The following is a 24,257-nucleotide window of genomic DNA, read 5'->3' as shown; positions in this document are numbered from 1 at the left end:
ATAACAAAATACCTACAAAACTTTGTTAAAAATATTTTTTATTGATCTGTACACAAGCAAAAAACCAGAAGAAAATATGACTACCCTTATACAATTATAGGGAACTACACTAATGATTCTTTTTTCCTTCTTTCCCCCTCCCAACCTCTAATCACTGTTTTCCTTCTTTGCCCCTCCCAACCTCTAATCACTGTTCAGGAAAAATGCATTACTTTACAGCAATTTTCTCAATAAAATATAATGCTAGACATAGTATATCATCCCAACTTCAATGAGGCTTATGTGAGGTATGTTGAGAGCGACAGAAGGACCACGACAATTCTTCCTGAGAAACGAATATCCAATATCAATACCAAGCTTTTTCAAGAAAGAAGAGGACCTTCGAGCCTTAACATAGGAATGCCCCATAACATATGCAACCCCAGCCTCCTTTGCCTCAATCAAGTCCAAAAGCTCTTCTCTAACATCCGGATCCATTGCAGGACTTTGTGGCAGCTGAAATCTCACATGACGCCTCCTGATCTGCTGAACACTCTCGTCATCGTACACAGATCTTAAACTCTGAAGTGTCAGAGACCTGCTACTATGAGTAATTTCATTGATATCCTGATCATCATGCTCGGATACAACTAAGCTTGAGTTTGATTGAACAGTTCGAGTGCTTATCACAGCCATCCTACCATCAATGGAGGAACTGTCGGAGCCAGAAAACTGAGGTTCCACAGCTTCCATCTGAATGAATTCTGCAATGCTTTTGATAAGCAAGTCCTCAAACTCCCCGTCATCTCGAGGAATATCCTTGTATCCATATCGAACTATACAGCGATACATGCGATATGGTCTAGGACATATGCGGCCAATGAGAAAACGCTCTTCTGGAGAAACATATGGGACCGGCACTGACTTTACACAAACAAAAACCAAGACCTTGTGAAAGGCAGGTAGATTAGTCACAAAGTGAGAGAAGATAGCAGGAACTCCCACTGCAAGTTCAGAGTAAATCAAACCAATGCCAGGTACACGTACTATACCAAGACTGGGACCCAGGCCAAGTATCCATTTCAATGAGACCTTGTTATGAAGGTCAAAATTGTACTTCTTGCGGGTTCCATAGTGCCAGACATACATCACAAGCACGATTACAAGAGATAACATTATGGGAACCCAACCCCCTTGTGGTACTTTGATAAATGCTGAAGACAAATACACAGCCTCGATAAAACCAAAAAACAGAAGAAACGGAATAGCAAAAGCTCCTTGTTGCCACACAAAGGTCAAAACAAGTGCCATAAGGCAAGTTGTGATGAGCATGACTGATATGCAAGCAAGACCTGGATACAAGAAACTAGGAGTTAGGATGATACAGCCAAAGTCCAAACGAGGACTTATTACAATGCACCTAAAAAGTCAGAAATCTTTAAGTTAACTTATAAAAACTACTCTCTATGATTATTTATATACTATCCCATAGTAGGAAATAAGTCAATAAGTATTTATAGTAATTTCATACAAACTGCGCCGAACACTGTTCAAGCCAAATTCACCAGGTACAGGAAAATCATCACTATTATTGGCTAAGAAATGTGAAAGTCTGGTCAAAATTCACTCCAACTGATCAAAGCAGTAGCACTGACCGCCCACTTTAAATTTCTTAACATGCAGAGTTGTAGGAAAATGAACAAAAAAAAAACTTTCACCAGATTCCCTCTAACACTTGAGCATGTTATCAACAGACAACAAACCAATATGAAATTTTATACATTTTTTATGGACATCAAGTCTAAACTAATTTGACAGCAGTAACTCAATATCAAATATTGATCCATACACAATTGCACATACATAGAGCACTGAAGCCACAAACAGGAGGCAAGTTGAATGAGCTTACCGTATGCATTACCAATCAATGTAGTATCACGAAAGCCAATAGTTACAGCAAGAGTAAGGATCATGAGAATCCAGTTTATTTCGGGAATGTATATTTGGCCATATATATGTTTTGATGTATGAACAACTTTCACTCTTGGGAAGCATCCTAGAGAATGACATTGTTTGACAATGGAGAATGTTGCAGTGATGACAGCCTGACTTCCAACAATTGCGGCAAGAGTCGCAATAACAAACACGGGCCAAAATACAGAATCTGTTTGACAAGATGACCAGGTAATGAATTTCCAAGCAGTAATTTAGCAGTGGTACAGAGGTAAAACAAACCAAGTTTAGTGGCAATAGGAAAGCTTACTAGGTATAGAATCATAGAAACAGTGATCAATATGGGTGGTGTTCATAGACAGATATGCAGCCTGACCCATGTACTGAACCACAAGACAAGGATATATGACACATGCGAAAACGAGCTGCAAAATAGCAATACTGGATTAGGTCACTTACATGTAAAGTAGCAATACGGAAATGTTGAACGGATGCAGAGATAAAATGTGGTTCACCCAGATAACTAGATGTCAATAGCTCAATCCCATAGATAAGAAAATGGTATGTTCCCAGAGGACTGAAAATTCATTGTTCCATTCATTTTATTCGCTTATTCTGTCAAGTGTCAACCGTGCTTTGGTTCCTAGGTATCTAGATTGGGCGATTGTGTTGGGTCTTGAAACCTAGTCCTAAACCGAAAAGGACAGTCTTATGGATGCAACTTCTAGACAACATGACCTACGATAACATACCTTTATGGAGAAGGCTGTAAAGTGACCAATATCTGCAAACATAGCTTCTGTACCTGCAACAACCCAAAGCATAGCTGTCAATAAAAATGGACCCCAAAAGATCAAACACAAACAGCAAATTGCATTAGGTTCCCTTTCTGTTCTCCATTTTCCACTTGTTTCCAGGTGCTTATTGAAGGAAAATTAGCCTAAATTCATACATGGAAAAGGAAAAATAAAAATACAAACTAACAAAAATACAAAACGTAACAAAACTTGAAGAACATAAAAAGCATCAACAAAATATGCCAATATTCCTTCTGTCCAAAAAAGACCATTTAATTGTGTAGCTATAGCCCTATAGGAATCTATTACCCCTTGGAGTAGTATTAATGGTTGTCAGACCCTTGTTTATTTTAGAGAAATGCAAGGAAAAATTTTACACATGTCAAGCTCAAAAATCTCCCCAAAATCTACATCTCTTTTGGCTAATGTTATCACTCCTAAATATCAATAACCTTCTCACAAAGGAAAAAATTCAATGTCTCTTAGATTGATCAAGCATATACTTCCTCCATTTTCTTCTATTTGCAACACACCTTCATGGCACGCACTTTGAGGGAAATATTAGGTAATGTAACGGACAAATCAATCAAAATAATTTATAAACGTAGTAATTAACCCTTCTCTATTCTGGGTGTTGGAATAATTTTACTAAATTTGCTTATTTACCTACTTTAATTGACTCCTGAAAAAGCATGTCCAAAGGTTGTGTTGCAAATAAAAGAAAACATAGGAAGTATATGAAATAGTATCTGTATACTTCCAAGAAGAAAAACCAGAAATTCCATCAAAGTTCAAGAAATTAACCAACTTCTCTAAAGATAGAATGCGGAAAAAGTCCTGCTTCTGGGAGAACTGACATCAACATTCACACATCTACAAACATAATGCTAGCTGTTAAGAGATTATACTCCTTTCTTAATAAAACAAAGAAGTAAGTGCAGTAATGCCTCTTCTTCAACAACTTCTTCCTTTTTTTCTTGTCTCTCTTCTCTTTTTCATAATTTAAGAGGGGGTTAAGCATTAGAGCAGGAAACCTGCAAAGCTTTCACATAAACCCTTAATGGAACCAAAAAAAGAATAACATAAAAAAAAATTAATTAAAAAAACAAAAGAAGAAAAATAAAAGATGATTCGAGTCCTATACAGTCAATACAGAGATTCAACAAAACAGCAAAAAGAAAATTATACCGCCCCACATACCTGTTGTGCAAAGAAGTATTCCTCCAAGAGAAATCCAGCCATCTTTTCCAGTTTCCTTGAAGTACTTGATGATATAATGTGGAGAAAATGCATGAACTATTTTTGGGTTCCAATATACTGTGTTGTACAGACCAATTCCGAATATTGAGAATAGCCAAATTAAGACAATTGGAGCAAACAAAAATGCCACCTTGTGGGTACCACAGTGTTGAAGAGCAAACAGGCCCACCAAAATTACAGAGGCAAGCAACATAAGTACACCTACAACAACAGATGTTGAAAATTAGGAAGAAATATACTCCACAAAATTGTAAAAAAAGACAAAGAGATCAAGCATAGGTTTTTTTGGATGCTCCAACATGAGCTGCATAACTAAGAATGCCCCTAACAAATAAATCAAACAAGATCAGCAGCATTTACAAAGAATAGAGGTCAGTACAGCGACTAACCCTCATTTAGTTTCGTTTCAGCAACTTGAAGCCCTGAAACTGATGATAAAACTGCAAAGAAAGAAAAGAAGATACTTTATAGTACTCCAAATTCGCATTAATATTCAACATATACTCTTTTCTTTTTCATAACTTCAGAGCTACGACTTAGTACATAAGTAAAAGACTACAAATAAAACTACGAAGTCCATAACATACATAAACGTGCAGTATCGATAACATGCTACACTATTATGAAATCAGGGTCGGGAAGATAAAGGTTACGCAACTAACAGAGAGACTGCTTTCAAGACTCCATGACCTCATAACAGAATAGGAAAACTGTATGATTGTGCAAAGGAGATAAAGTAATTATAGATGCTTATTCTTTTCAAATATAAATTGAAAAACAACATTGCAATCGAGCACACACAAAGCTTGCTCAATTTTCAATATGTTATGCAAAATATTATACAAATGAACAAATCAAACTAAGATATCTCGAATAATTATTGCAACGAGAAATACTGTAGTGTTTGCCGAATTTAAAAATAAATAAATAACAAACGAGGGCCTAGACTAGATGCTTATAAAAAGCACAGTTACAAACAGCATTTCATATATGTCTATTGAAACTGTTAAATCAGTAGCTGTTAATTAGCCCTCGTATAAGCTGCAAATTATTATCCAAAACATACAAATTCAATATTTTAGCAAGTAGATAGACAAATGTATTCAATAACAGCTCACAAATATTCCAATGCACCTGAAATAGCAGGTGTCAAAACACCATCTCCAATGACCATGCCCGCGCCAATCAACACAAAAACTAGTAAGGCTGTGCGCAGCTTTTTGTGTTTATCAAGGAATCTCTTTAGAGGAGAGCTGGTAGCAACTGGTGTTGAATAGCCATATTTATAGGTCGACAGCTCCTCATCTGCAGCCTGTTGATTTGGAAGCAAGCTGAATTTTGCATGTCTGCAAAGGAGGGAGTATAGAGCGAAAGTCCCACCTATAATAACATAAAGTAAAGTCTAGAAAACAGAATTGAGTAAAACAAATCCAATATAAGACATACAAACAGAAGCCAACCTTCCCCACTATCATCTGCACTTAATACAAAGAAGACATATTTGAGCAACGGAATCAGCGTTAGTGTCCAGAACACCAAGGAAAATGCACCAAATACAGAATCCTCGCTGATAGGCATCCTCCTCCCTTTAAAAGTGCTTGTATAAACATAGAGTGGTGAAGTACTCAAATCCCCATAAACAACACCAACACTTTGATAAGCCAATAGCAGGGTCCTGGACAAGTTTACCCAAGATAACTGTACGCCGATGTAGAATTTAATCAGACATTGAATTATAACAAGATACTCTCTATAGTCTATACAAGAATAATAAGCTTCTCTATTTCACAAAAGTCCATATATAATGAACTTTCATTTATAAGCGAAATGTCAACATATAAAGAACTAACTCTTGAAGAACTACAAACATTTTCGAGAGGCAAAATGAAACCAAATATCAATAAGTGCTCCTAATCTAAGTAGATGAAAATAGTCAAGGGATTCGTTGGGGAAAACGATGCTGCAAAATTAGTAGACTCCATCCCAGGGGTTGTATCTTTTGATTCAGCAACATCAACAATCATTGCATTAGTCAATACTCTTCAACAATTTCTTTTAACTTTATAATTTCGTCAAAGTACTGTGATAAAGTTAAAATTTGTTCAAAACCCAGTCTTCAGGTCACAAACATTTGTATAAAATCCAGTCTTTTTTTTATGGGTCGATTTGATTTTTGCCAGGTCATAGTCGATGAAATCAATTTAAATTCAACCATTCAACTCAATAATTCAATAATCAAACCCATTCAATCCGATCAGATAAACTTTGTTATCAAGTCAAATCCTGATTGAAACCCCAGAAAAATAATCCTTCAAATGCCATAAAAATCAAAATGATTCAAAATTCAATCCCCACAATTCACTCTAATCATAGTAGATTACTCCAACAATACATAGAATTCAAAATTATTACACCACTCATAATTTCATATCAAAAATCTCATCCATTCATAATTCAACAGAAAACAATCCAAAATCATTTGCGACGAATTAAAATTCAAATAAAAAGAAGATGAAAAACAACCTTGGAAGAGGTTCTAGATGGAGAAATCCCAGGTTCCGACTCCATTGTAGCCAATCTGAACTGTTTCTCTCTCCTCTGTTTCTCTCTCTACCTTAAGTTTAAGTTAATTACAGTATAGCAAAGTGTAATAAAACCGAAGAAAACAATGAACTAAAAGTGCTCACTATTTATTGAAATTAATTAATTATTTAATCAATTAAATTACTACTGTATTATGTTGTTTTTATTTTAGGGTTTTAAAACAAATTAAACAAAAATTTGTTTGCATTTTTTAAAATTAATGATCCTATTGGGCGGAAGAGGGGGAGTATATTGGCCACAATTAATGACGTCAGCAAAAGGTAATAAATTTACTTTAAACAACACGAGTCTTACGCGTGGTGGCGTATGGTAGAATACGACGTCGTGTTTGTTTGTTATGTGACGGGTCCCACTTTAAGTGACGATCTTGGTTTATTGCTGAACTTTTCTACTCCTCCAGCAAAAATAAGTGAGTTTTCAATTTCATGAAAAGGTTGTTTAAGAATAATTGAAAAGCATTATTCGTTTTTTTTTTAAAAGAATCTTTTATTTGAAAGAGGAAATTTTGACTTTACATATTCATAAATTTATGTATTTTAAAAAAATGTTTATGTGAAATATGAAAAATTAATCTCGACATGTAATTTTTTTTTTTTTTTTTTTTGAATAGATGTAATTTTAATATACTTATTCAAATTTTATAAGTGTCTTGATGTTGCTTTTCTATCATTTACAATTTCACATATGTTAGGTTAAACTCCGTGCAATGCACGGATGTTGAATAACTATAATAAAAAAAAAATTGTTTAAAAAGTAATGAATTGACCTAGTATTTTTTTATTTTTTTATTTTTTGAAAGAAATCGACCTAGTATTAAAACACATGAGATATATTAAAACAATTAAAAAAAAAAAAACTTGTGACAGAAAATATTTAAATACGGAGTATGTAATAATTATAATATGCAAGTTGATATTTTAAGAAATTTACTTTAGATTTTATACAAAGTAACAAAACTAAAATCATAATCTAGATGCAAACTTTATTTTTATATATAAAAATGATTTTTAATTAGAAAGTAATTTTGGCTGAATTATTTTTAATACGGAGTAATATATTACCAAGTATCCCCTTAGATTAAGGGGCCGTTTGGTTGGGGGTATTCATCAAAGGGAATGGGTATCAAAGGACCCGATTCCCTTTGTTGTTGTTTGTTAGACACTTTTTTTCATTCCCTTTACCCCCTCCATTACCCCAAATCCTTCCAACTTCATTCCCCACCCCCCTAGACTTTTCCATTCCCTTTCCTTAGCCACTCCTCTACCACCACACCCACACTAGCCACCACCCAACTGCCACCAGTCACACCTCCACCGCCACCGCTGCCTCTTCCTCGGCTATCGCCGCCCCTTCCCCGACCACCGCCGCCCCTTCCCCTCCCCTAAAAACCTTCCCCCACCACATAAATAGCTAATTTCTTAAACTTTCCGGCCACCACTCGACCATCCCACCGCCCAGCCACCACCCAGTTACCCTCGCCGAGTCGCCGCCCTTCTTCGCCGTCCAAAAACCTACCTCTCGTAGTCCTTCTTCGCCGCCTAGAAATCTCTCCTTTGCCTCAAAAACCCTAGAATCTCGATCTCCTCCTCCATGTAAAAACCGCCGGCCACCCTCGAGGATGGGGGTAGAGCTGGCGCACGGTTATACGGAGAGAGAGGGAGTTGATTCTAGGGTTTTTTGAGGGGTTGGGGAAGGTTTTATGGGGGCGGAGGGCAGCGGCGATGAGCAGGGGAGCGGCGGCGAAGGGCGGTGAGTGGTTGGGGATGTGCGGCGAGTGGTGGTGGGGGTAGGGTGGTGGCTGGAAAAGATGGGAAGTAAAGAACTTAGGTGGTGGTGTGGTGGTTGTGTGGTGGTGGGATTGGTGATAGTGTTTTCAATTCCTTTGTTTTTAAAACAAACAACATAGAAAAATTTGGGTAATTTCATTCCATTCTCTTTCTTTCCCTTTGTTCATTCCATCCCGTTTACCCCGTGTAAACCAAACGGCTCCTAACTTTTTTTTTTTTTTTTGAAAAAAAACCCTTAGATTAACTTTTAGTAGTATGTAATAGATAATTTTTTTTTAAAAAAAATAAATAAATCTAGTGCACAATAAGTACTACCTCCGTTAACTATTATTTGCAACAAATGGATATTATTTGTGAGATATAAAATATTCCTTTGTTGCAAATAATATTTAACGGAGATAGTATATAACTTTAGCATTGTATGAGTTCCAACAATGATTATTCAAAGATGATTATTGTTTTTGTGGGATACGGGCTACGGATCAACTAAATTAAAATAAGGAACATTGGATGCGGAAAGTAAATGACAGAAAAATAAAGAAAGGGAGGGGAGACACGATATGGTGACGCGGAAAACCCCAATGAAGGTGGGTAAAAACCGCGGGTGGCAATGAGGCCACAAATCCACTATATTACGGGCATAAAGCCAATATTTACAAGTACAATATGTGTATATTAATTGATAACAATAAAGCATATATAGAAGTAAAAGTAATCAGCTAGTAAGTGGTCTTTATAGTATGATCAGGGGGATTGATTGGTTGTAGTCTTGTGTGTAGAATTATATCCTTGCAAGATTACATAAGAGATTAAAATATAGTAGCAAGGTGGGAGTATTTGTAGTGGAATGTCTATGTAGCGGTAGGTCAAAGGGTTTGCTCTACATATTGTAGTTCTTGGGATTATCAGGAAGGTTTGAGATGAATAGAGTATATTATGTAATGGGATTAATCATGGGTGAGTGGAGTGGAATCTAAAAGATTATATAGGGAAACACTATGCGTGGGTAATGGCTTCAAATTAAAGGATTAAATATAGTAGCTTGGTTATGCATTTTGGTAATTGAAGATCTAGATGGATGGAAATACGGGTGTGAAAGAGCGGTATATGATATGGCTAGAGGGAGATTACATACGCCGGATCCAACTCTTCATGGGAAGAGGGCTTTCTTATTTATAGAGCTTCAAAGTAGCAGCATCGTGGTTGTGAGATACTTCGGGTGGTTGTTGCATGATTTCCTCCACCACATCCTCAAATAATGGGAGTAGCGGTTATCCCTTTTACTTGGTCTCCAATGAACTTGGACTTGCTTAGATTGTAGATACGTAATAACAACCTTGAAGAATTATTCTTGTTGATCCATTGTCCCTCCTTGATTCTAGGAAGCACTCGTAACTATCTTGACCCAGTCTTGTAGCGTCGATCATTGACTATCATTATCGGTCAACCATTGTACAAAATTACCCCATAACAATAGCCCCCATTTTCTTAGTTGGAGTACGACAACAACTAGGAAAATTATGCTCACTTTAATTTTGACTTCGTCTTCATTTTGATGTTTGTGTCATTACCTTTGTGTCTTGACTCTTGATGCCTTCGTCGTTGGTCTTTTTAGAGGTCATAATTTGTTCATATGTAAGCTTAAGTTGCTGCCATATCAATGTCAATGATGTAATTGGACGTTGTTCGTCGAGTCGAAAGCTAGTGTCAACTTTGGAAACAAGTGTCGTCGATGACGGACGAAAGATGGTAGTCGACGGACAGAAGCATATGTTGAAGGAGTTATGTCTTCGTCGTGTGCAATTACTAAATATATAATTGGATCAAATTATGGAGATAATTAAGTTTGTACATTTGGGTTGTCATTTTGCCATAGCTAGAGGTACTAACGATCTTTGGACTAGTAAAATAGCCCAAAGCCCAATTGGACGGATCCTATAAGGTCACACAAAGGGGCTAGATCGAGCATTAGAGGACGAGGCCCGTCATGGGCCTCATCACTCTAGGTGGCCGGCCATGTAGGGGAATTAAGAGTGTTTTGGGATTCGTGCCCTAGTCTAATTATAATGAGATTATAAATAGACTAGGTGCCTAGGTTTGCAGCGAGGAAGGAATTAACTGATCAGAGTGATCAAACCCTAATTAGCAAACACGAAACCCAACCCTCTCAAAGTCCTCTCTCTCACACGGCTGTCTCCTCCTCCTAGGCGCCGGTGGTGTGTTGCGGTGGTGGTGGTTCGTGCGGTGGTCGGTTGTCCGTAAAGGTGGTGATCGCGGTTTTCCTCAATCACTCGACCAATCTAGTATTGGTGGACGGCTCGTTCGAATCTCGTGGACTAAGTAGAGGAGCAACACTTGGGGCTCTATTCTCTCCCTGATTTGCCTGTCGAATAGCTTCGTGGAATTCACGCGTCAAAGGTATGATTATGTGTCTTGCGTGTTATGCATGTGATTCTTGGGATTGGTACTTGTTTGAATATGATTCATATTATTTCCGCTGCGTAGTACCTATAAACCCCTACAGTGGTATCAGTTAGCCTCTTGCATGAACGCGCTAGATCATAATAATACGATTATTTGATGTCCACGTTAATTTTATAATCAATTAAGAGGGAGAAATTAATTTAATTATGGTTCAATTATTATATTTAATGTGATTAAACTTTTGGAATTGATTAAATGTGATTTAATTATGCTCAAAATAGCCATGAAGAGACCGAATTTTATCCCTAATATGTTCGAAATTTTCGAACTCCCTCACCCTAAATTTCGAATTTTTTCGAAAATCCTAGCCTTAAAAATATGTTTTTTGTGCTTGATTTTGATTTAATTCGATTTATTTTATGATTCATAATTTTAATCGGATTGATTTATGCATAAAAGTGTTTTGTGTATGATCATCAATTTAATTTTAAAAGTTAGAATTAAATTGGGATTAATTTTATGAAGAACCCTGATTTTAAGATTGAATGTTGATTTAATTTTAAATATTTGGACTGATTTAATTTAATTATGATAAGCGTTATTTTAATTAAATTAAAACACAAAAAAAAATTGTTTTAGGTGGTCGGCAACCGCGGCTAGGTGGCGCAGCCACGGCGGCTGCCGACCAGGTGGCAGTCCGAGAGGGAGGGAGGGAGGGCAGGCGGTCAAGGGCGGTTGTGGGCAGCAGCGTGCAAGCGTTGCACGGCTGCTGCCACGGCTGCCAGAGCAGCTGCCCGCTGCTGCCTTGCGGCAGTGGCTGCTGTGATGGCAGCCAGCCACCGTGGCTAGCTTCGGCTAGCCAACCACGGTGGCCGGCGGTGGTGGCTTGCGGTTTTTCAAAAAAAAAAAAATTTAATTATCCTATTTTAAAATTATTTCAAGATAATTGTGAATTATTTTGGGATAAAATCAGTTTTATTTTGGATAAGATAGAATATTTTGAAAATATGATCTTTTATTTTAAAAGATAAAATTGGTTTTATTAGGATAAAATCTCTTATTTTAGGAAAAAATCAAATATTCAAAAGTTGTTATATTTGATATTATCCATATTTAAAGTTGTTAAATTGGTAATTATCCTAATTAAAGTGGTTAATTTTGGATAAGATTGACTAGGATATTATGAGCATATTCCAAAAGGATAATAATTGATTTAAATAATGTGATTATCCCATAATTAGATTAGGATATAATTGATTTTAAAATTACTTGATTGGCTAGTAATTAGGATAGAATCTCCTAAATTTGTTAGGATAATCATGGAAGATTAAATATGATTTATCTTTCTAGATTAAAATATGATTTATCTTTCTAGATTAAAATATGATTTGATTCTATCTCATGACTAAATTATATGATATTGAATAAACGGTCATGAATAATATATGATATTATCTAATTATGATTAAAATATGAGATTTTTTATGAAATGCGTTGACTTTATTATGAACATTCGATGTTGTAGTTTAGACAAGCATGTTGAGTGATTTATTATAAGGCACTTTTATAATATATGATATTATGTTGCTATATATAGACTAGTATGGCCCATAGATTCTTAAATACGATCTGCGCATCGTGATGTATTTTTGTAATCTAAATACGGTCTGCGTACCGTTAAGTATTTTTGTAACTTTTATTTAAAGTAAATAGAATAGTTATTTAAATAGTGTTAGTCCAAAGAAGCCCATGAAGTGAAGGCCCAAAGGAGCAAGGTGGATGGAGATCCATGACGATTCAAGTGGGAGCTTTTTCATTTCTAGTTTTCTTAGGACTAAGGGGCCATACTATGTCATGATTTATTGCATTAGTAGATTATGCATGTTAGATTTTATTTATGTTGATTGATGATGCGCTAGAGTTCACTAAATTATCACAACATAATAAATCTAGGTCCTAGTAATATTGAGATAGCTTTTCCAATTAAAAACCCGATGAAACCTTTGATATTTTATGATGGGTCATGCCTCAGCTGGGTGTCATATTATATCTTAGGGGAGTGGGGGTAAATCACGTTTTACACTTTTAATTGGTTATACTCAACAAGGTTACCTAAAGAGTCTAGAACCTTGAAGCTAAGGGTAATAATTAAGCATGTGATGATTAATTATTCAACCAAGAGTTACAAAAGTTGTAATCAGTAAAGAGTTTACTCACCTTGAAAATGTAATGATTGATGGTAGGGCCTCAGTCTGGTCAATTATTGCACAAATAAAGGATCTTGGAATCACTTAAAATTCAATTGGGATCAATTAATTATTGAATAAAGTGCTTTAAAGTTACAAATTGAATGCGTTTATGGTACTTTAATTTTAATTTAAACATAATTATTAAACTTTGCCTTATTTTGACATAGATGGGTAGCAGTAACCACAATGACAACAACGTTTACAACCTTCGACCATTCCTTGAGAAGGATAGGTTGACAGGGGAGAACTTTTCCACTTGGGAAAGAATGCTAAGACTTGTTCTGAAATCTGAGGGCAAAGAGGATATCATTGATACCCCATTACCAGGACCTCTGCCAGAAAATCCAACTGCGGCAGAGATCAAGAAGCACAAGGAAGCTCATGACAAAGCTATACCTATCACTTGCTTAATGATTGCTACCATGGAGCCCAGTCTTCAAAAGCGTTTTGAGGACCAGGATGCCTATTCAATCATGCAAGAACTCAAAGCTTTGTTTAAGAAACAAGCTAGAGTTGAAAGGTATGAGCTCCATCGTGAGATTCTGGATTGTAGGATGGAGAAGGGAGCCACAGTTCATGATCATGTTTTCAAAATGATCGGCCTAATTCAAAGTATGGAAAAACTGGGGCATCCATACAGTGATAATTTGGCAACAGACATCATTCTCCATTCACTACCAGAAAGTTTCAACCAGTTTATCATGAATTTTAACATGACTGCCACTGCAAAGACTATGAATAAATTGCATGCAATGCTGGTTAGTGCTGAGAAACAAATCCCTAAGGAACCTAAGAAGGAAGTTCTTATGATTCAAAAGGGAAAGGGGTTCAAGAAGAAGGGGCAAAAGGCTAGTGCCAAGAGCAAGGGCAAGCAAGTTGCCAAGGCTTCTAAGAAGCCTAAGACGACTCCAAAGCCCAAGGCTGCAAGTGAAAGTGAATGCTTTTACTGCAAGAAGAAGGGGCATTGGAAGCGAAATTGCCAGAAATACCATGACTTCCTTAAGAAGAATGGAGCATCAACCTCAGGTATAATGTTATAAACATTTTAACTTTCACTTAGGTATATGATACCAAGTTGCAGTGCTTAACATAGTGATGTTGCGTAGGAACTGCAAATAAGTGAAGCTAGCTTGGAAATGGAGCTTGAAGGTGCACTAGAAGTATTTGAGTGGCCAGAATAGCTTCATAGTTTTAAATTTTTGATTAGTTTATCATGATTTTAGAACAATTTCCAGTTTTGATGAGACAATATTTCGGTTTTCTTGTTTTGAATACTGAATTTTGGTTTACTTGGCTTGGACAAGTGTTGATCCATGACCAAGGTAATAAATTGTTTTCATTTTTCTAGATATGAGTTAATTTTGTTTTATGACGTTGATATAAGTAGATCACAAAATAATTTAGGTGATTCAAAATACACTTACTTACAACAAGTAAAGTTAGGTCACATTAACCATTTGCACATCCAAAGTTATGGATGGACTCATATTCTTATATGATTATGAATCACTTGAGAATTAGAAGTCATGCTTGATAAAAGTTAAAATGACCATGTTGCCTTTTAGTAGAAGGGGTAAAAGAAGCTAAATGACCTTTTTGTACTCATACATATGATGTATGTGAACCAATAAGTTCAAAATTAGCAAAGAGATTTAACTATTTCATTGCTTTTACTAACGATTTAAGTAAATATATCGATAATTACTTAATAAAGTAAAGCTTGGAATAATTGAAAAGTTCAAAATTTCCAAATGAAATGTAAAATCAGTTTGAGATAAACAATTTAACACCACAATATGATTGTTGTGATAAATATTTAACTAAAAAAGGAATGATCATCTAGAGGGAATTGTTGAATTAATTCACAATCCAGAAACATTACAATTAAATTGTATGTTTATGAAGAAGGAATCAAACTTTGCTTGCCATTGTTCGATCCAAGATTTAATGATTTACAAATATCGTTTTGAGGATATGCATTAGAACAACAACAATTGCGAATATACTAAACAGGAAACTTAATCAAAGCAGTAGAAAAGATGTCATAAGAGTTATGATTTGAAAATGTTCCAAAAGTTATATTTTCTAAACAGGATTAAGGGTTATGAAATCAATGTAAAATGTTTACAAAGATAACATAATACACCCTAAAATAAGAAAAGTAGTTCTTCATGGGTTTTCTCATGGAAACTAAGAGGTATTATTCCTACAATCGCGTAGAAACAAAGTGTTTGTTGCTCGCGATAGTGTCTTTATAGAAAGAATGTCTTCCTACAAAGCCAAGTGGGAGTAAAGTTAGATATTGATGAGATTCGAGACGAGCAACAAATAGATGTGGATAACACTACATCAGAGACGAAGGCATATGAAATCAGCTAATTTGATAAACACATGTGTCGAAGCAAGCTAATTCAACTAGCGAGGCTTCTATCGTCCCACTAGAATGAAAGACTTCAAAGAGTTGAAGAGAATAATTCTATTGTCGCTCATACCTATCGTAGGTGACTTGGGATCAAAACAAACAGTTTGTTGAAATTCTGAGAAAAGGTGGATTCTAAAATTTTTCTTATTAGAACGGTTAGAATCCATGCCCTACAAGCAAGCTTTTGATAAGTGCCAACTCAGGAAATGGCCTAAAGCCATGAAATCCAGTATAGACTCCATATTTGGATTATTCTAGTTATGGATATCAAAATCACCTTCATGAAATGTTCTTGATAGTGAGAATGTATATGATACATCCTAAGAGTTTTGAAATCCAGGAATTCCTAGAAAGTTTTGCAAACTTCAGAAATTCATTTATGGATTGAAGTAAGCATCAGGGAGTTGGAACATTCGTTTTGATTAGGAAATCAAACAGTTTGATTCCCTTAGTAGAACGAAAGAATTCTTGTAGAGACAAGAAGTTTAGTGGTAGCAATTGGTCTTTTATTCTAGTATGTAGTTGACATACAATTCATATGAAATGATATATCAATGCTTGAATAAGTCAAGCAATGGTTAGAAAGATTGTTTCTATATGAGAGACTTAGGAGATGTTGAGTACATATTGGGAATCAAGATCGATCCATGAAGTGAATCTTGAAGAATGACTGGAATGAATCGAGAGACTTATGTTGATAAGGATCTTGACAAGTTCATGAAGCAAGACTCTAAGAGAGGATGTCTTTCCATGTTTCATGGTATTACACTCAGTAAAACTTAGTGCCTTCAAAAGCTAATAGAGTTGAGTTGTATGGATAATGTACCTTATGCTTTTGCAAAAGGTTCATTATATGTGCCATGAAATGTACAAAGCAAGATGTTGCATATGACTTGTACATATGTAGCAGGTTTCAAGCAAATTCAGAATAAGCATACAGAGAATTACCAGGAACAAATCCTTGAGTACTTGAGAAGCACTTAATTAAAAGGATTCTTCTAGCTATTGTAATTTAAGCAAGTTGTCAAAAGGTTACACGAATGCAAGTTTTCCAAATAGGCAAGATGACTCTAGATGGTGATCTAAATGCATATTTGTGTCTGGATGGAAAAGGACAGTGAGCTTGAAGAGTTCAAAGCAGAGCACTGTTGCATACTCAATGTCAGAATATGTGTATTAAACTATGTGTATTAAACTAACAGATCACCTTTGCCCAAGAACAAAGGAGCTAGAGTCACATCACAAATCCAAACAAAAGGATATGAGATATCACCTCAATTGTGAGATCATTGACCAGCGGAAGGTCGTGTTCTGCAAAGTTTTATTATGAGTGAGAAATCACTAAACCCCTTCCATGGACTAAGATATGAGAGTCATATTAAAGTCTTAGGATTGAAGCAAGTTGTGTAATTTAAGTTGTATATGTTTTGAGAAAACATATTACATGAGAAATGCATCAATTTGCAGAATTATGTTTAAAATAGAAATTATTATTTATCTTATTTAATTATGGTTTTGGAAATTAAATAAAATGTCCAAAATAATTTTGAATTGATGGGCTCATCAGGTTGATGACCTGGTGAATTGAAACCCCACAGGTGAACAAAATTCATATATTATTTAAAGTTCCTAGTTCGAGATCATTAAAGTGGACATAAATGATTTCAATAAATGAACTAGAATGTAAGATTGATTGATAGCGCAGTTTCATGGGCTATAGGGGCATAGTGATGCTCGGTCAATCACTTGGATATGCATGCATGATGCATGATCGAACTATTGACCTACTTTGAAGTTCAAGTATAGAGCTTCCGTATATATTAGTGGATTCCTTTGACATGAGTGGAACATTGATTTCATTCAATGGATGTTGTGACTGTGGTACACTCAAACGTCTAGCCGTAACTGGAGATTATAAAGGGTGTTTCCCGGTTATTTCAAAAGTTGAGTGGGAGTCATGTTACCACAAGATTGGATATAGTCTACCTATTAAATTAGGAAATGTGTCATGGCCGCTTGAAGAGGGAGAATTCAGAAAATACGTGGTCGTGTTCAAATGCATTACACAGTAATCATTTGGTTTTGTAATTCTAACTCAGATTTCAAGAAACGATTTGTAGATTAATATGATCTCGACATGTGATGCAATCATATTATCAAATCGACACATATATTGACTTAAGGAATTTGAATATTGCACCCTTGTCTCAGACAAGTGGGAGATTGAAGGAGTTATGTCTTCGTCGTGTGCAATTACTAGATATATAATTGGATCAAATTATGGAGATAATTAAGTTTGTACATTTGGGTCGTCGTTTTGCCATAGTTAGAGGTACTAACGATCTTTGGACAAGTAAAATATCCCAAAGCCCAATTGGACGGATCCTATAAGGTCACACAAAGGGGCTAGATCGAGCATTAGAGGATGAGGCCCGTCATGGGCCTCATCACTCTAGGTGGCCGGCCATGTAGGGGAATTAAGAGTGTTTTGGGATTCGTGCCCTAGTCTAATTATAATGAGATTATAAATAGACTAGGTGCCTAGGTTTGCAGCGAGGAAGGAATTAACTGATCAGAGTGATCAAACCCTAATTAGCAAACACGAAACCCAACCCTCTCAAAGTCCTCTCTCTCACACGGCTATCTCCTCCTCTTAGGCGCCGGTGGTGTGTCACGATGGTGGTGGTTCGTGCGGTGGTCGGTTGTCCGTAAAGGTGGTGATCGCGGTTTTCCTCAATCACTCGACCAATCTAGTATTGGTGGACGTCTCGTTCGAATCTCGTGGACTAAGTAGAGGAGCAACACTTGGGGTTCTATTTTCTCCTTGATTTGCCTGTCGAATAGCTTCGTGGAATTCACGCGTCAAAGGTATGATTATATGTCTTGCGTGTTATGCATGTGATTCTTGGGATTGGTACTTGTTTGAATATGATTCATATTATTTCCGCTGCGTAGTACCTATAAACCCCTACATATGTCGTCGACGAATGAATGATGGTCGTCGGCGGAAGGAAGTTGATGTTGTCAACGGACAGAAGGCGGTCGTCGACGGACGGAAGCTGGTGTCGTCGACGGACGGAGGGTAATATATATCGTCGACGGACGAAAGCTGATGTCGTCGACGGACGGAGGCTAATATCGTCGATGGACTAAAGCTGATCATCGACGGACGAAATTTGATGTCGTCGACGTCGAAAGGACTTTGTCGATGTTGAACGTTGGTTGTGATAATGGTCACGACGTTAGTCGGAGATTGTCAACAAATAATGAACTGGAAGCAAGGCCAAAATAGGTGATTCGGGTGCTAAGACCATTAAAGAAAGGGACGATGTCTGTGTACACTAGCGATAAAGCCAAATCTCGAATGTTGTGACATAGATTGAGTACTTGGACAATTAGATGATAGAATTACTTTAAATATGAATAATGATTATAGAAAGACAATAAATATACTTACTTTTGATCCTGCATTAACATGTCGTTAGAGGATAATATAATAATTCATTAATATAAAAGACATTAAATTAAACCAAACCTGTTGATGATAGTGATGTTGCTTTAAGGTCGCTCAATCCGAGGGTAGAGCAATTGAATCGTTGTCATTGTAGCAATAACCACGATGATACGTTAGCTCTTTGATATGACCTATGGTGTCGAACTCGGCCCATTTAGGCGACAAAAACTCTTTTCAACATGGTGTCTGGCGACGAGGCCGCATATGTAATTTGAATGCAATCAATAAGGGATTTATTAATGTGTTAACTCATTTTATGGCGTTAAAGCCAATCAGAAAACTTTGTTGCGATGTCCGACACTAAGTTTGTTGAATGTATTTAGTGTTCACACTTGGTGTCACAACCAAGTGGCGCTTTCGTCATAATAAATTCAGGCGTCAAGGCCATTAACATTTCAAACGTTTTCTTTGTACGGAGATAACGTTCGATCGCTTTGTCTTGCACTTTAAAAGTTTTAAGTACAAAATATTTATCGTATGTGATAATTTTTGTAACATCGTTGAGAACAAAGACTTGTGAGCAAATATAATCATTGCATGACTTTGTATCGGAGGGTAAACTCTAACGTAGTTCCAGAGCTGCCGACATTGGACATTATGTGTCTATGTTACTGATGCATGACAAAACCAATTTAAATTAGAGAACAAAAAATAAATGTTTCATAGATAAAGTATTGAAGACATGCAAATAAATAAAAGAATGTTTTTCTAAAACGATTTTTTATCGACACTGACGATACTCTACATGCTTATGACACTTTGTAGACTTAAGACACTATATGTACTTTAGGACTCGCTCATTTTGCAGTGTTTCGTTTGTCAATATGATCAATCGTTACGACCAATCCTTTCGGCGTACTTTTGAAGAATAACTTTAAAAAAGTTATACTATCGTTGTATGGCCATTATTGCATTGTGCGCCAATACCCCTTGCGCCCTGGCGTCTGACGCTGAACACTGAGGATTAAACTGGTAGTTCAGGTACCGGGCGTTTGGCGTCTGATGCTAAGGTCTATTTTTCCCGGGATTCGTTTGCTACGATGTTCTTTTGAGCGGCAGTTTTCCTCATCCCTTTTGGGGATGTCAGTGTAACTGACGCCTTTGTGAGTAACCGTTGTTTGGAGCTTTGGTCATGAACTTTTTTCCTTTGACTCCGTCGTTCATTGCATTCTGCAAAATATAGGATAAAGTAATGCATATTCTTTTGACGGCTTAGTTAGTGAGCTATCGCATTTGAAATATTTTGTTAAAATAATCGCTATTTCTAAGAATAGCATATATCATAGATATGTCGAAAACATAAAGAAATAGTGATAAAGAACATACAAGATGATCAAATCTAATGTGTTTAAGTGGGTTAGAGTTTACTTTCATGTCGTCATGACCTTTGATCATAATTATCTGATGTTTCGATCCTTTGTCAATGTCGCTACAACTTGCTGGTGTGACTCTTGGTTGTCATCGTCATGACATTGAAGTTCCCTATTCACACATATCGTCATGATCTTTATTTACGTCATCATCTACATGGCGTCGAGGTGTATGATGTTTTCATACATAATATTGAAATCATTGTGCTTAATCTTGGCGTCGAGTAACCTGTTCGTCATCACTCTAAACACTAATGTCGGATTTTTGCATTAAGTCATAAATAAATTGAAAATATGAATTATAAACTATGCGTAAAAAGATTTAGATATTGCATATAACGTTAATTCATAAACCAAGATGTAACCACATGTTTTATCACAAGAATTACTGATAATCAATTAATAAAAATAAGTAATCCAAATAACGAATATATAAATTAACTATGTGTATTACTACGTCAACAAAGATGATAGACATAACAAGTAAAACTTTAAGGCGGTAGAATAATATCATGTCAATGACCATGCTAATTAGAAAATCAAAGTAATAATACGTTAATGAAGATGATCAATGGAAATAAAAATAAATACTTTAAGCTAGGCAACAAATTAAAGAGCATGATCATGACAGTATAAATATAAAACTAAAAGCGATAATGTGGTGTACCTCAATAGTGTCGGTGACTACCACGGTTTGTGACAAGATTGATGGAATTCGACATACATTTTAAATAATAGAAAGTTACCTTGATAAGAATTGATGTCATTTAAATCGAGCCCCCAATGTTGGATCACTCGGGAAGATTAAATCAGGTTTAGCCCCCGATGTCACATTCTAGATTGGTGAATTATCTACAAGAGCATTCTCATATATACCAACTCGTTTGTTAATTATTCATGAAATAATAACAAATAACATTATCCACCATATGTATTCGAAAAAGCATTAAACATTCATAACTACGTTAAAAATGAACCATTATCAAAGCATCGACAGTTAATCAAAGTATAATGATCAAAGCGTCAAAAACTAAGGAATAATAATCATAATAACCAAAGCATGATGTATCGAAGCATCAGGGATCAAATAAAAAAATTTAATCAAAGCATTAGATTGATAATCAGATCATATTATCTTGCCCCCTTGTGGCAACTTCATGAAAAAATGCAAACAATATGGAATGAAGTTAGCCACAAAATATAATGTTACCGTCAACTTTGTTGTTGTCGACGACAATATTCCGATGTCACAATCAATTAACGTTATAAATCTCCACCTCTAACCTTACTTTATCTAAAAATACGCTTGGTACGACATAAATTAGTCATGATAAAATATAAAAATTTAAGCGCTACATAAGCTAATGTCATGAGTTATAAATAAAAGTCAATGAAATTATTTTTAGAATCGAATAGTCTTTAGTAATACATCTAAATTTTGCATTTAGGCAAAAGCTTACTTGCATCGTCGTTTAAAGCTACATTTGTCTTAATGATGTCGTCACTGACTGATGATATTAGGCTGCTGACGACGTTACTAACTGGTGTCGTTGAAACTGATTGACGTCGTCGTTGACACTGGCTGTCGTCGTCAGAGCTGACTGTCGTCGTCGGAACTGACTGTCGTCGTCAGAGCTGACTGTCGTCGTCGGAATTGACTGATGTCGTCGTCGAAACTGGCTTTCGTCGTCGGAGCTGACTGATGTCGTCGTCGACACTAGCTGTCGTCGAAACTGATTGTCGTCGTCGGAATTGACTTCCGTCGAAGCTTTAATACTGTTTTATTTGGCGACAACATAGCCTAAAAATAATGTTAGTTAAACAAAAAATAATATTGTGAATGACGACAAACCCTGAATTTTTATGGCATCATGAGACCCATGACTTAAAGCAATGGTTTCCACGGCGTCCTTCCCTTTAGGGTGTGACGTTTACTTCGATGGTGATGATATAGTCTGTCATAGCTTAAGGAAGACGCAAAAATAGTTAGTTAAATTAAACCACAAGGAGGAATATTACCAAAACTTTTAAGGCTGTCAAAGATAATCGCCCTTGTTGCAGCATATTGAGTTAAGTTGGCGTCGATCACCACTTCTCATCGCCGGGATCACGAACAATAATTCTTATAAAATCACTTTATTGGATTGGATATATCTTGATGATGGGAATGTGTTTAAATGTGTTTGGAAAGAAACTTTTGTAGGGTTAGGATTTTAATCTAGCTGCATCCCCACAGACGGCGCCAAATTGTTTATGCTAAATTTCGTCAAGTAGGATTTGATGTGGGATACGGGCTACGGATCAACTAAATTAAAATAAGGAACATTGGATGCGGAAAGTAAATGACGGAAAAATAAAGAAAGAGAGGGGAGACACGATATGGTGACGCAGAAAACCCCAATGAAGGTGGGTAAAAACCGCGGGTGGCAATGAGGCTACAAATCCACTATAGTACGGGCATAAAGCCAATATTTACAAGTACAATATGTGTATATTAATTGATAACAATAAAGCATATATAGAAGTAAAAGTAATCAGCTAGTAAGTGGTCTTTGTAGTATGATCAGGGGGATTGATTGGTTGTAGTCTTGTGTGTAGAATTATATCCTTGCAAGATTACATAAGAGATTAAAATATAGTAGCAAGGTGGGAGTATTTGTAGTGGAATGTCTATGTAGCGGTAGGTCAAAGGGTTTGCTCTACATATTGTAGTTCTTGGGATTATCAGGAAGGTTTGAGATGAATAGAGTATATTATGTAATGGGATTAATCATGGGTGAGTGGAGTGGAATCTAAAAGATTATATAGGGAAACACTATGCGTGGGTAATGGCTTCAAATTAAAGGATTAAATATAGTAGCTTGGTTATGCATTTTGGTAATGGAAGATCTAGATGGATGGAAATACGGGTGTGAAAGAGCGGTATATGATATGGCTAGAGGGAGATTACATACGCCGGATCCAACTCTTCATGGGAAGAGGGCTTTCCTATTTATAGAGCTTCAAAGTAGCAGCATCGTGGTTGTGAGATACTTCGGGTGGTTGTTGCATGATTTCCTCCACCACATCCTCAAATAGTGGGAGTAGCGGTTATCCCTTTTACTTGGTCTCCAATGAACTTGGACTTGCTTAGATTGTAGATACGTAATAACAACCTTGAAGAATTATTCTTGTTGACCCATTGTCCCTCCTTGATTCTAGGAAGCACTCGTAACTATCTTGACCCGATCTTGTAGCGTCAATCATTGACTATCATTATCGGTCAACCATTGTACAAAATTACCCCATAACAATTATAACTTACAAAAAGTGATTATATCAAATCAAGATGAATATAAATACAAAAAGTATGCTCTATCGTTCCCTCAGAAGGAAAAAAAAAAAAGTGAGTATACCCTCTTTTTTTTTTTTTTTTTTTTTTTTTTTTTTTTTTTTTTTTTTTTTTTTTATAACTCCATAAAAGGCGTGTGATGGGCTCAAACCACATTGATTCCATACAAGTTGTTTCAATATATATCACATATTAAAGTTACCTTAAAGTTTTTAAAGTTACCTTTTTAAACTATAAAAACTATCACTTTTTTAACATAAACTTTACTATTAATCATATTAGTATTTATATTTATATTACAATAATATTAAAAAAAATGATTAAACACATAAATAATTGAACATTACCCTTAACTATCTACAATTACATAAAAAATGTTGAAATTACCTTCATACTGACTTTTTTTCAATAAAATTAACAAAACTTTATCTTATAGAATATTTAGGTTCTGTACACTTCACTTTATTTTTGCTGAACTGAAATTTTTTTTAGTGAACTGAAATTCTTTTTGCTGAACTTAAATCATTTATAAGTGAAATTAATTATGTTGAACTAAAATTGATTTTA

At 35.8% G+C, this 24,257-nt stretch overlaps 1 protein-coding gene across 2 annotated transcripts; it reads right to left on the bottom strand.

Annotated features, from left to right (window-relative positions):
* Nucleotides 1-9: 9 nt before the first annotated feature.
* Nucleotides 10-6,734, bottom strand: LOC145642917 (potassium transporter 4-like). 2 transcript variants are annotated; one of them, XM_081694076.1, is made up of 9 exons: nt 6,513-6,734; nt 5,450-5,687; nt 5,124-5,369; nt 4,379-4,429; nt 3,930-4,190; nt 2,685-2,737; nt 2,243-2,357; nt 1,889-2,143; nt 10-1,331 (listed from the first exon to the last, which is right to left on the bottom strand). In XM_081694076.1, the coding sequence occupies exons 1-9, from the start codon at nt 6,555-6,557 to the stop codon at nt 244-246; spliced, it is 2,352 nt and encodes a 783-aa protein (XP_081550202.1). In that variant the 5' UTR covers nt 6,558-6,734; the 3' UTR covers nt 10-243. The 2 variants fall into 2 exon arrangements, with proteins under 2 accessions (XP_081550202.1, XP_081550204.1); XM_081694078.1 differs by lacking the exon at nt 6,513-6,734 and having other exon boundaries at nt 5,124-5,301; nt 5,450-5,603.
* Nucleotides 6,735-24,257: the final 17,523 nt, after the last annotated feature.

This window comes from Chenopodium album, chromosome 1, assembly GCF_948465745.1.
Source record: "Chenopodium album chromosome 1, dcCheAlbu1.1, whole genome shotgun sequence".
Lineage (NCBI taxonomy): Eukaryota > Viridiplantae > Streptophyta > Magnoliopsida > Caryophyllales > Amaranthaceae > Chenopodium > Chenopodium album.
This window is presented reverse-complemented; position numbering and strand designations above follow the sequence as displayed.